The 17,221-nt window shown below is 28.3% G+C and overlaps 3 protein-coding genes across 3 annotated transcripts in view; 2 read left to right on the forward strand and 1 right to left on the reverse strand.

Annotated features, from left to right (window-relative positions):
• The first annotated feature begins 1,742 nt into the window (after window positions 1–1,742).
• On the forward strand, window positions 1,743–7,113 carry LOC105625633 (Y+L amino acid transporter 2). Its single transcript, XM_012206955.1, has 10 exons — window positions 1,743–1,935; window positions 2,056–2,278; window positions 2,354–2,469; window positions 4,144–4,269; window positions 4,357–4,501; window positions 4,617–4,740; window positions 5,668–5,868; window positions 6,053–6,202; window positions 6,569–6,746; window positions 7,049–7,113. The coding sequence occupies exons 1-10, from the start codon at window positions 1,743–1,745 to the stop codon at window positions 7,111–7,113; spliced, it is 1,521 nt and encodes a 506-aa protein (XP_012062345.1).
• A 3,093-nt stretch (window positions 7,114–10,206) lies between these two features.
• LOC105625634 (V-type proton ATPase subunit F 1) lies at window positions 10,207–12,303 on the reverse strand. The gene is made up of 5 exons (XM_012206956.1): window positions 12,250–12,303; window positions 11,231–11,312; window positions 10,886–10,968; window positions 10,496–10,618; window positions 10,207–10,377 (listed from the first exon to the last, which is right to left on the reverse strand). Exons 1-5 carry the CDS (start codon window positions 12,301–12,303, stop codon window positions 10,348–10,350), a joined length of 372 nt encoding a protein of 123 aa, XP_012062346.1. The 3' UTR covers window positions 10,207–10,347.
• Window positions 12,304–16,260: 3,957 nt separating this feature from the next.
• LOC105625635 (IST1 homolog) overlaps window positions 16,261–17,221 on the forward strand; it is a 3,300-nt gene continuing 2,339 nt past the window's right edge. Inside the window, exon 1 of the mRNA XM_012206957.1 lies at window positions 16,261–16,529. Within this exon, the coding sequence (XP_012062347.1) occupies window positions 16,261–16,529 (269 nt within the window). The remainder of the gene's footprint in view (window positions 16,530–17,221) is intronic.

Below are 17,221 nucleotides of genomic sequence, written 5' to 3' on the forward strand. Positions count from 1 at the left end.
AACTCCGAAATTTATAAAAATGTATTAAAAAAATGTAAATGAGTCAAAAATTACAGATTTTTTGGAAAGCTAAACATAAACATTTAAATGTTTCAAAATTTTCAGAAAATAAGTGTACATTTTATAATCAAGAAAACACTCGTGTTTACTTGTGCAGCAAAGAAAATAATTAGCACGTACATTATTCAAGACTCCTGAATAGTAACCACAGCCACATTTCGAATCATGATGTCAAAAGCGAGAAATGACACATTAATTTCTATTACGTGCCATTTACAAATAAAGACAATTTGAATAAAACAATGATGAGATTGCTTTAAAATTTGTAAAAATGGACAAAAACTATGCTTATCCTTCCTGACAGTAAATAATCGTAAAAAATGATAAAAGGTACATCAAGGACTTTTATCTCAGATAACCAAGCGAGATTTAGCAAATGGAACAAATTAATGCACTGCATGTATTGTTCTCAACTTGTCGACAATTTGCTGTCATTGGAATCTAATGTGAATTGAGTTAGCATCAGGAGGGCAAATAGATTTCATGAGTTTACGAAATTGTAAGAGTATATACATTGAGAAATAATAAACTCACGTTGACAACAAACTGATGCCATGCACGTATGACAACTAATAAAACAAAATGATGAGAGTGCTTTAAAATATTTATAAAAACTATGCTTATCCCGCCTGACAGTCAGTAAATAATCGTAAAAACTGATAAAAAAGCAGGCTACGCATGCGCATTGAATTCCAGATAGCCAAATAAGAGCAATATGTTGTCATTTTGTTGTCACTTATTCCGCATTCAATTTCATCAAACTAAAGCCAAGGTATTTCCACAAACTGTCTGTTGTACTGATGTCACGTAAAGTCTTCCTTAGAATTCAACAAACTGTTGGCAAGTTGTCATCATACGTGCATGGCGTCAGTTTGTTGTCAACGTAATGAGTTTATTATTTCTCAATGTATACTCTTACAATTTCGTAAACTCATGAAATCTATTTGTCCTCCTAATGCTAACTCAGTTCACTAGATTCCAATGACAGCAAATTGTCGAAAAATTGAAAACAATACATGCAGTGCATCAATTTATTTCATATGCTAAATCTCGCTTGGCTATCTCGGTTTTGATGTCATGATTCATATGGCTATGATCACTACTCAGCTTTAAATAACGTATGTGTTAACGTATGTGTTATTTTCTTCTTTATCGCTGCGCAATTAAGCACAAAAAATGTTTTCAAAAGTTAACGTGTCATTTCCCATAATTATAATAAAACTAATGTATTTTATTAGTTTATAAAATCTAATCTTGTTTGTTGTATTAATTTTTGATTTTGTATAACACGATTTCCATTGATATTTTTTAAAAATCTAACTGCCATATTATCTGTCTGTATGTATTTTAATTGTGTATTATATTTTCATAATCTTTATACAGATTTTAAAGAATAAATGAAATTATAAATAGAATTGACAAATTCTTACAAATTTTAGATTATTTAAAGAGAACTTTACAGAATTAATATTTATACTTTCAGGTAATGCAACTGATATATATACAATTAAAATATCCTGTCTATATCAATCTCTCATGAATCAACTGAGAATCTTTATCTCTTAATCCATATAATAAAATTAAAAGTTAAGCAAAGAATATCTTAAATTAATATCTTGATTGAAAAGATATCTTCTATAAAAATAATAGTATTTTTCTTAGACAAAAATTGCTTTGCAAAAATGATGACAGAACTAGAAGAATCTTCAAAAGATATGCAACGAATAAATTCAGAACGAAAGATTCATTCGCTTGATGAAAAATTCATTCGGCCATCTGATAATCAGCAAAAATCGGTAGGCAAGGTACAAATGAAAAAGCAATTAGGCCTTTTGGAAGGAGTAGCTATCATATTAGGAATTATATTTGGCTCAGGTATATTTAACTTGCATTTCCAATAAATAAAAGTTTAAAATAGTTTTTAAAACTGCAATGTACTTTTATGTATTTCGTGCTTTTGTACAATTGAATTTCCGCTAAGTTACATATTTGCAGGCATCTTTATTTCACCAAAGGGAGTAATACAAGAAGTAGGTAGTGTAGGATTATCTCTGATTATATGGATGCTATGTGGCCTGCTCTCTATGGTAGGTGCCTTATGTTATGCGGAATTGGGTACTAGCATACCTCGCAGTGGTGGAGATTATGCTTATATTCATGAAGCTTTTGGTGCATTGCCTTCATTTCTATATTTATGGGCCGCTAATTTAATTTTTGTGTAAGTAAATTTCAAATTAAATTTCATTAATCGATGTATAATATTGACAGAAAAACATATCTTTGTTGCTTACAGACCTACAACAAACGCTATCATGGGACTGACATTTGCTCAGTATGTTGTACAACCATTTTTTCTTAATTGCGACACTCCGGTTTATGGTGTGCGATTAATCGCTGCATTGAGTATATGTGAGTTTTTAATATTTTGTTAAAGATTATCATCATCAAATTTCTAAACAGATTAGGCTCTACGATCTATGTTCCTACTTAACAGCTCATTTTTTTCTTAGACGCCCTCCTTGAAGTCGATAATTAAGTGCTATCTTCCGCAGTCTCGCGTCTTCCATGCGAATTATGTATTTGTTACCACCTCTTTCTGTACTCATAATATTAATTTTCATAATATTAATATTAATTTTCTCCTTAATGATGTGGACTCCTAAATCCTGTCTGATAGCATTATTTCTCATATGATTCGCTCTTGTACGCATTTGGATTTTCTTTGCATTCTGATCTCATCACTTAAGCTTCGCATTTATACAACTATGTTGGCATAGCCATGACTTTGTAGATGCTATGACTTTAAGAGAGTTTCCTTTCTGCATTGATTGTCTAAAGTTCTTCTAATCGTTTCACATATTCTTATGAAATTCCTTAGTTTATTTTCGATATTTCTATTGTGTATATATATATAGTAGATGATCTTATAGCTTAAATATTTTAAGCGAATGACTTGTTTTAGCATTATATTTTTCAGACTTATTTTTGATTCAATCTTATTCTTGCCATGAAATGCCATTATTTTTTATTTACTATAACATAATCAATTAGGCTTTATTGTCTGATTGTTCATGTGTTGATATCTTGCTTTCTGAAAAAAGTGTTTGTCATTTTTAAATTATTGATAGTCCAATAATGTTGCAATATTCTCCCATTGTCATTAAACGTCAGTTCTCCCTAATTTCTTATAACATTATCGATAGGTTCGTTCTCTACTCTCACATTCAAGTTTCCTGTTATCACGATGTAGTAACTTTTATTTATTCTATTATAATATTTTTAACTTTTTATCTCTTCCTTTTTCCCCTCCTCTGAGGTCCATCCATAATATTGAGATGTCTCCTACATATTTATAGCACTATCGTTTCTCCACCTTCTACCTATTAGTACTTACCTATCATTACTTTTACTTTCGCCCTTTAGTTCTGAACTACTCTGCTTCAAATCATAATTTTGTTGTCTATATCCATAGTTGCTTTCAGTTTTTCTTTGTTTCTAATAGTATTAATTGTCTTTCTTTTGTTCATTATTGCTATTATTCGTCTTGTCTTCCTAATAAGCTACCTCTGAGTTCCAGGTAGCAATCCTAATATTTTCCTAATCCTAATATCCATTTCCTCTTTCTACATCCGTATCCATAATCCTTTGTTGCCTTTGTTTCCGTCTTGTCCGAGGTTGCTGAAGAAATTCTGACTGCCGAATATTGTTAATGACTGCCGAGTTGGGTTACTAGTTCCCGTTGGGTTGGATTTTTTATCGAGCTGGTCTAGATTCATATATTTTGGAAAAACAGTGTCACCTCGTGTAGGATGTGATATTCATCGCGCATGGTTTTGATCTAATGAAACCTCCGGCCCTTAGAGCTCTATATTCGTAAAATTATCATCATCTTATTCATCATCTTATTTAAGATATAATTCATAATTATTTGAATGCAAATGTGCGCTTAAAAATAAATAGTGACGCGTGGATATATTTATTATTTATACAGCTAAATTTAAATAATTTAAATATAATTAAACATATTGCTTGAGGATAACTTTATTCAATTTAATATACAAAATCTACTATGTTCATCTATAGGTTTCCTCACTTTCATCAATTGTTATGACGTAAAAGAGACGTCAAAAATGCAGAATGTATTTATGTTTGCTAAAATTGGGGCATTAATAATTATTATTATAGCTGGATTAATCTGGCTTTGTATAGGTACGTTTTTTAGTCAATTTTTCAATTCTTAATAAAATTTTAATCATTTATTAAGAATTATTCTTTTTAATCTGTTATGTTAATTAGGACACAAAGAAAACTTCGAAAATAGTTTCGAAAACACGAACACCGATCCTGGAAAAATCGCTGTAGCTTTTTACTCTGGCATATTTTCTTATTCAGGATGGAATTACTTGAATTTTATGACGGAAGAACTAAAAAATCCTTATGTGTAAGTTACAAAGATGATTGATTATTCTATATATAAAAGAAAAGAAAAAAATTAAAACTTCGATATTGATTTTATTCCTTGATCATTAAATTAATTGACTGACTTAACTCAATAGAAATTTACCACGTGCAATTTACATATCACTGCCGCTAGTGACCTTAATATATGTTATGGCAAATGTTGCTTATCTAGCCGTTTTAACTCCAACTGCTATGATGGCTTCCAATGCTATCGCTGTGGTAAGTAATAATTTTTAATGTACAAGATGTCTGGTACATCATTTCTTGTGGGCAGATAGAGCGAAATAAATTTAATATCAAAGTCTTATATTATTATATCTTTCAATTAAAAACGGGGACCAAAAAATTTGGTCTGGATAATGGTCCGAAGCTAAATCCGATTTTTGATTCTAATTCTTTTATTGTAATAGGTATCGGGTCCGCTTGCATTTCGATCCTTTTTATTCGGTAATTATATATCTGTAACGGTCACTGTTGTCATTGAAAAAACCAGAACCAATACCGTAACCAAAAGTTGAGTAGTCTCGGACCATAATTGTAATTCGATCAGGCTGAAATTTTAATCCATAATGCAATTTCGGTCTGAGTCTCTGGAAAAAGAAATTAATTATTAAAGTAAGCTGATTGAGCGTGTAACTTTTAAGAATTAATTTCTTATTAGCTATTACGAAAATTATAAAATGGTATCAAAGGACTTTGACTCACTTTAGTATAAAAGATGATATGGAACATCCTGTGTAACAATTAATTAGTTAGATTTCAGTAGCATCCCTGGCGGAAAAATTTTACGAAAAACTACATAAATTGAGACAAGATCTTAGAAATTCTTGATTTTTCGTAGTAGATATTCGTATAGATATTAGAAATAGATATTAGAAGATATAGGTAGTAGAACGTAAAACGATGTTGTTTATTTGAAACATCAAAAAATCCTTCATCCTCAAATAACGACACTCTATGTCCTACGAATATCTACGATTAAGAATTTCTAAGACAAACAAACCTACACTCTACATCCTACTATAAATATTTAAGAAAAATTGAGAAATTTCTAAAATCTTGTCTCAATCTATGTAATTTTTTTCTTTCGTATTTTTTTTCCGCCAGGGATTGTCAAACGCATATAAAATTTAGTTTTTTTATTAGACTTTTGGAAATCAACTTCTCGGATATATGGCTTGGATAATACCTTTAATGGTAGCTGTATCCGCTTTTGGTGGCTTGAGCGTTCATATTATGACATCATCTAGAATGTGCTTCGTCGGTGCCAGAAATGGCCATTTTCCCTCGATGTTGAGCCACATCAATATAACCAGATTCACACCTATGCCTGCCTTAATATTTCTGGTATGTAACGCTAAATTATGTCTGCTAATTAAATTTTTAAGGTTTTTAATCTCTTTTATTATAGCTATATTGAATTATGATCTTAGAAGAACAAAAATTAAAAACTTTCTTTCTTATTTTATACGTTAAAATAAATTCTTTTCTTTCTTTATATCATAAATTATCAATCTTTTTGCATTTGCAGTGTATTCTATCTCTCATAATGTTATGCACGGGTGATATATTTGTACTGATTACATACTGCAGTATAGTAGAATCATTCTTCATTATGATCTCAGTAGCTGGAATTTTATGGCTGCGTTATAAAAGACCTAACATGGAACGACCAATCAAGGTAATGTATTTCATACACATGAAAGTATTAAACAGTGTATACAGGATATTATATAAATGGCTACTACTTTTTACTTTGTAAATCAACAGACATAGATCTAATAAATATACGTATTCTTAAATTAAACTTTATGTAAGGCTCTTATTTTAGCTACGAGTCAAGCTCAAGTCGTAGTCCTATTGTTTTTATTGTTTTAATTTTAAATTATTTCAGCCATTTTGTATCAAGTTTAAAATTCAAAAATTATAGAGATCTTTGACTCAATTTAGTATACTATCTGCATATAAAGTGTATCTGTGTGCGCGCGCGCGCGTGCATATATATATATATATATATATATATGTCATTGAAATTTCTTCTCCTCAGATACCATTATGGATACCTATACTATTCGTAACATTATGTGCTTTTCTGGTTATTGTACCATGCTACCAAAGACCATATGAAGTTGGTATGGGCATTCTTATTACTGTGTCTGGTATACCCGCATATATCCTCGGTGTTGCTTGGAAAAGCAAACCATTGTGGTTCCAAAAAGTTAACAGTTCGTAATTTTTACAAATGCAATTGAGTTTATTCATTATTTATACATTTATTTAAAATTTTCTACATTGCCTCTCTTATGTCATTAAACAGTTCTGAACTTTCTTCGCAGTCAATTCTAATAGCAAGTGATAAAGTTTTTATAATAATATTGCTATTTGCGTATTCAAGTAACAAATATAAAGTAGGAAAACAACACAATAGAGGTTATAAATTTCAGAAAAAAGAATGAAAAAAATAGAAAGGTTCAGAATATCATTGTTTAATTATGTATTTCATTTATTTTTCTATTTTATTTTTCAGTTAAAGCTACTCACGCTATACAGAAATTATTTCTGTCTGCAAGGGAAGAACTTGAAATCAATTAAGTAAATGGCAATTCTATTTCATCATTCAATTTAATTGAATTCAATTCAATCGAATACGATATTATATATTTGCCAAATTATTTTGAGATTTCAGAAAAAGAAATTTATGATTTTGTAGAAATCAAAAATTAAAAAATATCAATAATCTAAAAAAAGGCAAGAACATATAGGTTCAAAGGATAATGGATATAACCACAAAGAATCCCAAAGGTATTTATTATATTTTTCTAAAAATTACATAACAGTGTAATGAAAAGAAGATTGAAAAATGAAAGAACTATACTACGTGATGATGTACTGTATATAGAATTGAATAGATCTGATAATTGCATTTTGATTTTCAATATGCCAAAGGAGTGTCTTTTGTTTTTGTGTGCTACAGTATTATTAATATTATTCTTTATTAATTATATCTACATTTTTGATGCTATTATATATATTAAGTATTTATAATATACTAATATGTGAAGAAGTTTTATAAGCAGCTTTATATTGCAAAAGCTGTATTTTAATGATGTCAGTATATCATAGTAGAAAATATAAATGTATATATCAAATTTATAATTATGAAAGAAGATTGCATTGTAAAATATCCCTTTCTTGCTTAAGTTTCCTATTCTCTTCGACTTTCTAATATCCTAAATCAGGCTTGTCCAAAACTTGGCTTATAAGTCAAAATGCTTCCATCTCTCTACCGTCTTGATAGAGTGAAATACAAATGATTCCGTATAAAACATTTTTTAATTTATCTCTGGTTAATTATTTCGGCTAAAGGCTCTCTTGGCGAGTTGGTCAACTTCATTTCGTTCTGTACCGAAACGACACAGAACATTATAACTTTTTGCGCTCAGTTCCTTCGCTTTCTCTCTTTAATACTCGAACATATGTTTATTCTATTTTAAATACAAAAACTTTGGGAGATTTCAAGCAGATCTGTTGTACTTTTCCATTCTTCATTAAAAGGATTCTAATTATTGTTAAACTTGTTGAAACAACAAAACTCTTAAATCATTTTTGAAGTTGTTATAATAAATGCACATTTTATTATAATCTATTAGCAATGTAATTTTCAATATTAGATTCAACTAATATAATAAAACTTCATGATAGGATGATCAACAATAATTCATTTAAGATTTGAATGAAAAGCCATTATTGTATATTCTTAAGGTGACCTTACATGATCAATAATACTGTCAGTATTACTAATTTAAAATCACTGTTCTGTATTATTGATCGTGTAAGGTCATCTTATAACAAATATAAAATATAAATTGGCTGCGTTTAACAGAATGATTATTTTGTAACTTTTGGAAGTTTTCTTCTTGCTGATTAGATTATACTTTCAGATCTAGAAGAATGCTCCTATCTCAGTAAACAATTATAAAATGGTTGCAAAACTATTGTGTTCTGCTGACCATATTTATTTCATTAAGATGATTCTTTAGTTAATCGAGTTATCATAGAAATGTCTAATTTTTTATTTAGTGAAGTTGAAGTATCGAACTTAATATATGCAAAATTCTAGAGTTAATGATGAAATGAAAAAGAAAAAGAACATTGAAAATGCAACTTTTAATATACAACTTAGTGATAGGTAAGGAAACGTTTTTTTAACTGACTATATACAAATTATCATAGACTTCTCTTAAAAAACGAGATTATAGTTTAAAAAATTACGATTGTAATGGTCACAAAAAAGTAATGGGTTAATGGCCATTCAGAAAAGATATTTCTGTGTGTAAACATACAATCGAAAAAGTAAACGTAATCTCATCTTGATTATGTTTGGTGAAGATGCAGCTTTTGATTTACTATGTATGTTTCATACTACTTTATTAAGATATACACATAGTTTTAATATTATGCAGATAGTTGTGATTTTGTGTGGGCCCTGAGGCACCAAATTTTCAGTACTTTTAAGTAACCATCTCAATATTTAATATTTAAATAATTAGGTAACAGTGTGCAAAAGTTTCTGGCCAGTGACATTTTGTACTCTAAATAAAAAAAGCCTGACACAAAATTTTAATCATTATCGGATGTTAATACAAGATGTAGGTAACGAAATTTTGTACACTTGATCTTGTAACATCTGATAATGATTAAAATTTTATTAGGTTTTTTTTTATAAATCACAATAGAATATAAAATGTTACTAGCTGGAAACTTCTGCATGCATATATGTATATATGTATATATTCACATAAAGAACAGATTTTAAAATGATGTGAAAGGATTAGCTACCTCATTCATTAGTTTTCATTCATAACAGTATGTTAACTAAATAATGAGTATAGTAGTATGTTAACTAAATAAACTTTCTACAATAAGCCATTAGTAATAGATCAGAAGCAAGAAGCGAGTTGTAAGCGAATCAATAATAATATGTAATAAGGTATGTAATAAGTCAGTAGTGACTAATGAGTAATCAATAATTGCGTAGAGATGGCCAAATTATATTTCTTACGATTTAAAATTTCGGTTATGTTAGAACTGACCAATCACATTATATAATTATTTGTCTTAAAAATTATTCCTTCTAATTGGCTGAAATATTATGACGTAATAATCTAATATCAAATTTAATCTGGATGTAAGTTTCCTAAAATTTATGACTTAGAACAAAGTTATTCAAAATGGATATTTAAAATTGAAATGTGTGTAGGTATTTATGCTATTTTTATTCTTCATTTCATTGTTGTTTTGTTGTAATACGCAACGCTCTGTCTCAAACATGATATTAGTTTGAAATCGTTAAAAATTTTTGACTTATATCACTCTCTATATTTATAAGTATTCTATTGCTAATATTATAAGATACTATTATTCATAATAGATTGAACTATAAAAATACATTATGAATAATAATATTAATAACAGAATATTTTGAAATATATTGACTGACGCAGATCAAAAAACTTTTAACAATTTCAGACAGGTCGTCTCTGAGAATCAGCGTCGCGTGCTATGATAAAACAGCAATAAAGTAATAAGTAGGAATGGTAATAGGTATGAATACAATTTTAATTTCAAGCTAAAAGTATCCATTCTGGTTCTGACTTATAATTCTGACTTACTATTAATATGAGTGATCATTAACAGTTTATTGTAAGAAGCCTGTAATTTTATATCACTTTTACCAAACAACAAAGAATAGATACTGGAACGCATAACCGAACATATAATTCCATTCCTATTGTACACATTTGATACAATCTTGTTAACATCATATTAATGAATGTCTTCTGGATTGAACATTCCCTGTAAACAATTGTAATAAATAAGATTTTCCAAGAGAAAAGAATAAAAGAAGGAATGTGTTAAATTGAACGATAATTCACTATCGTTCAATTTCAATCATAATAAATAAATGTCATACTTTAGCACGTCTCAAGATAGAATCTTTGCTGGCATCATATGGATGATCTTTACTTGGAATTTCCAATACAGCGGGTATCGGTTGAGTATGACTATCAATTACGTGACGAATCATTTCAGCTACCTGCGATAGAATACCAAATGTCAGATGCAGAGAATACAAAGAAGCATTGTTTTTAATTAAATGAAATTACTTTTATTATTATAAACAGAGTACAACTTAATAGATCTGTTGCTTGCATTTTTTATATTTAGAATCTTTCTCTTTTCTCAATACCCAAATATATTTTTCATTCTAATTGCAAAAATTTTTAAAAAATGCAAACAGACCTAATGTTATGACTTAAAAAAAATTTTAATTACCGATGAAATAATTATCTTTGCTACTTACATTCTGGTTAATAAGAATGATATCAATATCATCACGCTTGATAAATCGCTTAAAAGTATCCTCTACTTCACTTACTGCTGTATCTATAAAGATCATTATTTTTTATTAATGTACAATGTACCTTAAATAATGTACATTATCTTAATGTAATAATTGTATACAGAATATTTTTCATAATAATTATGATTACATTACATTTCTTTATACAGCGAAACAACAATAAAGAATAATAGATTATCTAATCATAATTAACTAATTAGTTTGTTGCTTTTTTTAAAAATAATGAGGAATACTCAGCTGTTGCATACTAAAATATTTGCATTATAATATGCGACTAATACATACTTTTGTCGACAACCATAAAGTTAGCCTGACGATGTTTATTTATCTCTCCAACTCCACCTAGTAAGAAGCCTACGCAAGTATCCTGAAATAAGATAAATATTCAGAAATACTATCACATCAAAAATCAGTTTTTTCAATAATTAACAAAATTAGTTAAAAAAAGATATGTATACAATATTTTAAAAAGAGGCTTTATAGTTCTTATGGAAAAACCTGGATAATTGTATTGCATATATTTAAAATGTCAATTTATATATCAATTTAAATATCAATTTTATGTTAATTAAATAGTTCACAGTAGTTATTCAAATCTTTCATCTACTAAATTGATGAATCTGATATACTAAAATTAGAAATTTTATGAAAAAAATTAACAAAGATCCTGGTAAATATTCAAAAAGTACTATTCTATCAGAAAACACAATTTTTTTTCAGTAATTAGCAAATCTAGTAAAAAGACAATACAATATTTTAAGAAGGAACTTCTACCTTTACTATAATTTTAAATTAATTTAAACAGTAAATATGTACATTATAGATATAAGTTTTGAGTCAAACTAATCTCTGCTATAATTAAAATTACATGAGAAAATACATGCAATTGCAGAGTTTTTCTCATAAACAATAAGTTTTCTCTTAAAATCTCTTGCATATAAGTCTTTTTATAATTAGTTTTAATAAATACTGAAAAGAATGGGATAGTACTTTTAAACATTTATCAAAAATACCCTCAATTATGAAGATAGAATAAGATTACAAAAATTCATGATATTTAGCATTGCAGAATCATTGAATGGAACAAGTACATATGTTAGTTTTATTAACTACAGCAATCTAATAGTTTATATTGTATTATAATGTACTATAATTTAATCATACATATTATGTAACTACTGCGAAAACAAATGAAACAAAGTATAAGAACAAAACATCAAGCTCATGATTTTCCATTACATCAAAGTAATCTTTAAAGATCATCTCCGATCAGATTATAATTAAACATTTACATTTACACTAACCTCATCGCCAATCACCGCTAAAAGTTTACCCTTTCCTGCAGAATGAAGTGTCATTGTGTTTTGAAAATAAATTAAATTTCGCAAAAATAGCTTTCGCCCAAAATGTTTTCTAACGTCGCTTGCACGTCAGCTGATGTATACCACAGCTCGTCACGTGCCGCATTAGGTTTGTTCGCGTTGCTTGCACTCTTTTGACACTCGACTCTTCGCTTTCTCTCTTTTTAAAACAAAATATATATCTATCTCATTTTAAGTGCAAAAATATTTGGGGATTTCAAGTTCGCAACGCGAACAGACTTATTGTCACATTTGTCAGTGTTGCCGCGGCTCTGAAAAATTACTAGATTCTATTCCAAAAATTACCAATTTTCCCGAACCCGAGATGACTGATAGTAATGTCATGAGTGATGTTATTCAATAATTGTCATTTTCTTAATGGTCTTAATCAATAAAAAAAGGTTGTGCTATCATCGTTGAAAGGTATATTAAATTAATTTTGTTTGTATTCTTAATATTTAAACTTTTTGTTGTCTCGGTTAGAAAAAAAAAAGCAATTATAACCTAGAATTGAATTAATTAATCAATGAATTGTATATCAAATTGTTACAAATATCGCAATATCTTTTTGACAATTATCCAGAAGACGCTCTTTCCCTTCAATTTTAATGAAATTGTGCTCATTCGACGCGATTTTGCATAAAACGAAAAAAATTGGCAATAAAATGTGCTCAGTCTCGAGACGTGAGAAAATTTTTTTTTTATCATTAAACTTAACTATTGTTAACTATTAGGTTAAGAAATTTGTAACATCGATAGCATAGAAGCCTATTCTACAATATACTCTTTGTTTCCTGTTTTTTACCTTTTGTTTTTTTTCCTTTCTACCGTTCTATCAACAATTGTATTTTTTGCTAATTTCTTGTTTCTTTCGAAGTTCGTTAATTTTTATCTCGGTATAAAACAAAAAACTGGAAGCAAAAAGACAAGATGTAAAAAATAACAAAAGACAAGAAACAGGAAAAAAAGTACATTGTAGAACAGGCTACAGCGTTTCACACAAATTCTCTGCTTTAAAAATACAAATTATTTTCTATATAATTTTTGATTTGGTGTCGAATGAGCATTATTTTATTAATTGAAATTGAAAGTGAGCATCTTCTAAATAATTATCTTTTTTAATAATGAAAAAAATAAATATACAATGATTATACATTCTATATTATAAAAAATGACACCATAAATATCTATAATCAACTTTTATTTTGATAATTTTAAAATTTCCTCTTGGCATTGAATCCCAGTTATTTATGAGTTAAAATTAGATAAATATAAATTGAAAAATTTTTAGTAGAAGAAACAGCTGATAGTGATAACTAAAGATAGGAAAATAGGAAATAGGAATAGGAAAATAATTCAATATTTATAATGCAGTTAGAGTTACTTTTTTAATTTAATTTCATTCCTTTTTCCATTTATAACTGTAAAAATGTAACTTAATTACATTTTTGATAATTAAAGCCTAGTTTACAAGAGGCATAACCCTATAGTTATAAGTAGTTGTAGTTGCACGAATTGACTAATCAAGTAGAATATAAAGAGAATATTCCACTTGATTGGTTAATTCTTACAACTAAAATCACTCATAATTACTCACAGTTATTGTAGAATATTAGGCACTAGTTAAGATTATATTTGTCTATTTTGTTGTTATACAACAAATTTTTCAAACTTGTTGATTGCTATAAGATAGACAGATTTGACAACTTCTTTATCTTATAGCTAACTTGTATGCTTGAATTTTATATAATTTTTTATAATTTTAAACAAAGATATTTTATATAATTTTATATAATTATAAACAAAGAACTAATAAATATAATATTAGTTTATAAATTAATTTGATAGTTACTTTTAGTTAATTTATATCAACTTATTATATAAGATGTTCCGAATTTAAATGGCCAAACTTCAGGAGCATATAGGGAATTGATAAATTAAGAAAAAATGTCCTTTAGAAATATGTTTGTTTTGGAAAAATTTGCAAAAAAAATCTAATTTTTATTTTTGTATTTATTTGTTTATACTTATTTATTCACGTTATCACTTTTTAAGTAGATATTGTTAAAAATGTTGACTTCTTGCAGCAATGTCAACATGTTTTCATTTTTTTATCCATGATAGATGCATTACATTTAGTACAGCTCGTGTTGCAGCCAAAATTCGGTCTCTCAATCACTCTCTTAAGTTGACTGGCGACGAATAAACTTTCTGCTTCAAGAGCCCTTCACAAAGAAGTTCAGTGATATTAGATCAGGTGATCGAGGTAGCCAAGATACTACTTTTTCACTCCTGTCTATCAGTAGTGCGATGAATACAAAAATTTGTAATTGAACTACAAATTGTATTTTTCAACAAAATTTTCACATTAAGAAATCGTATATTCATTCAAAATTTTAGATTTTCAAAAATATTTATTCACAAAAAACTATGATTATTTAACGAGTATTTATATTCATTTAAGTAGTTAAACAAAATATAAACTGAAAAAGAAAGCTTTAATAAGCAATCGTTATTCCTTAACTATAGTTTTGATGATTTTAAATAAAAAAATGAATTTTATTTATTTTTGTCGTAATATTTAAATTTCAGGAAAACTTCTTAGAAATTAAGAAAAATATTTTAAAAAGCAATTTTTTATTTATGAATACAATTTATTTGATGACATATAATTTTATATAAGTCTTCATTTAGAGATAATATATAATTTTATACAATAATAAATTTTTATTTGAGATAACATCATTTTTATTCTCAATTTATTTAATTATATACCGTGCCGCGTCACTAATTTGCCATCTGTTATCACTGATGGATTCCTTTGGTTTCATTATTTTTATAGATTTCTATTCTCTTGTAGGCTTGCAAACTATGTGCAAATAATACAAAGTAGAAGTAAATACGAAAACGAAAATATTCGTCATATTCAAAAAATATTCATTCAAATGGAATGAAAAAAATATTTGTTTCTTGACGAATAAAAAAAATATATTTGAATGGATATTCAGTTTTTATTTATTTATTCGAATATTAAGTGTATTCATTGAGTACACTATCCATCAATATGGATAATAATGTCTGGAAAATAGTTTTGTTATAATGAACTAGACATCCATCAAGCTAAAACTACATTTCAATCCGTTGCTGCAGGTGAATGTCTTCTAAATATAATTAGAGAAGTCGTTCTCCAACAAATTTGTATATCTGGCTGCATTTAATCTGTCGGATAAAAAAGTATGATCCCTAGTAGAGACTCATTCCAAATTCCGAGCCAAATATTAACAGCAAATTAATGCTGAAAACTGTATTCTCTAACAGTCCTGAGATTTTCATGAACCCATACATGACAATTTCTTTGATTAATAATTTCATTTTTTGTAAAGCTTCATCCATCCACACAAAACAAAGCACATCTCTTAAAAAACTTTCTTAATTTATCGATTCTCTACTCGCTCCGAAGTTTGATTATTTAAATTCGGGATATCCTGATATAACTTATTCGCCAATATATGAACTGAATAAATAAAGCATTAAGTAATCAGTGATTTTTTCTCGTGATTAGAACGTATGTATCTTTATTCTTAATCATCACATTCTGTAAATATCTGCATTAAGAATTACATTATGATCCTTACAGTACATACATCAACTTATTATTAATTTTATAATTTTAATTCCAAATGTATATATTAATTTATTATAAATAATAGAGCGTATAATTGAATGTTTAATAAATAAAATAATCTAGTAATGTTATATAAAAATATATAATCTTATATTTAAAATAACAATGAACATAGAAATTATAAAAAATTATAAAAGATTAGCTGAAAAAAAAAATAACTGTAACTATAACATTTCAGAAAAAGTAACTAGTTATTTTTTGAAAGAAAAATACTGTAACTAGTTAGTTTTACAAGTAACTTTCTCAGTCGCACTGAAAATACATCAAGAATGTTCTCAAGTGGACCAAACTATACAAAGTTGAAAACGCATTTGCGTCTAGCAATCAACCGATTGAAATTGCTAGAAAAGAAGAAAACAGAGTTGGCGCAAAAGGCGCGTCGCGAGATTGCTGATTTTATTGCCACTGGTAAAACTGAGCGTGCTAAGATCAGGGTAGAACATATTATTCGTGAGGACTACATGGTGGAAGCGATGGAGCTGTTGGAGATGTACTGCGATTTGTTGCTGGCACGCTTTGGTCTTATCCAGCAAATAAAGTCAGTATTGTGGCTCTATGGTCGGTATTCATAGTCTGTTCTTATTTTAAAATTGCCTTAAGTAATATCTTAAGATACTAATCATGATTGGCTTGATATCTTAAGATTGTACTTAAGATGGTCTTAAATAATATTAGGTGTACAACTTTGTTTCCGCCGTTTTCCTATAGATGGTTTTAGCGGTAAATGGTAGTCGAAATAAATAGATCATAGACGTCATACAATAAACTTGGGCATCTGTCAACATAACCCCGTAGAAACATTAGTCGATTTGTGTCTGCATCATAAAGTTATTCTCGATTAAAAATGTCAGTTTACGAGCCAAATTCTCATCATTTGCGGGAGGTTTTAATGCTTCAATATGAAGCGGCTGAGACTCATCAAATGCTCTCAAATACTTATGGTGAGGCCGCTATTAGTGAAAGAACGTGTCGTGAGTGGTTTCAATGCTTCAAGAACGGTGATTTTGACGTCCAAGGTCATGCTCTGTATTTGGTGGGCTCGGCGTAGTATATTATGAACTGTTAAATTGATTGAAACAACACACAGGCGATCGGTATCGAACGCAATTGATGCGTTTGAGCCGAGCATTGAAAGACAAACGATCGCAATACAACGAGAGACACGATAAAATAATGCATTTTGCAGCAAGACAATGCTCGACCCCATATTGCGAAAGTAGTCAAGACATA

The sequence above is a fragment of the Atta cephalotes genome (genome assembly GCF_000143395.1).
Source record: "Atta cephalotes unplaced genomic scaffold scaffold00003, whole genome shotgun sequence".
NCBI lineage: Eukaryota > Metazoa > Arthropoda > Insecta > Hymenoptera > Formicidae > Atta > Atta cephalotes.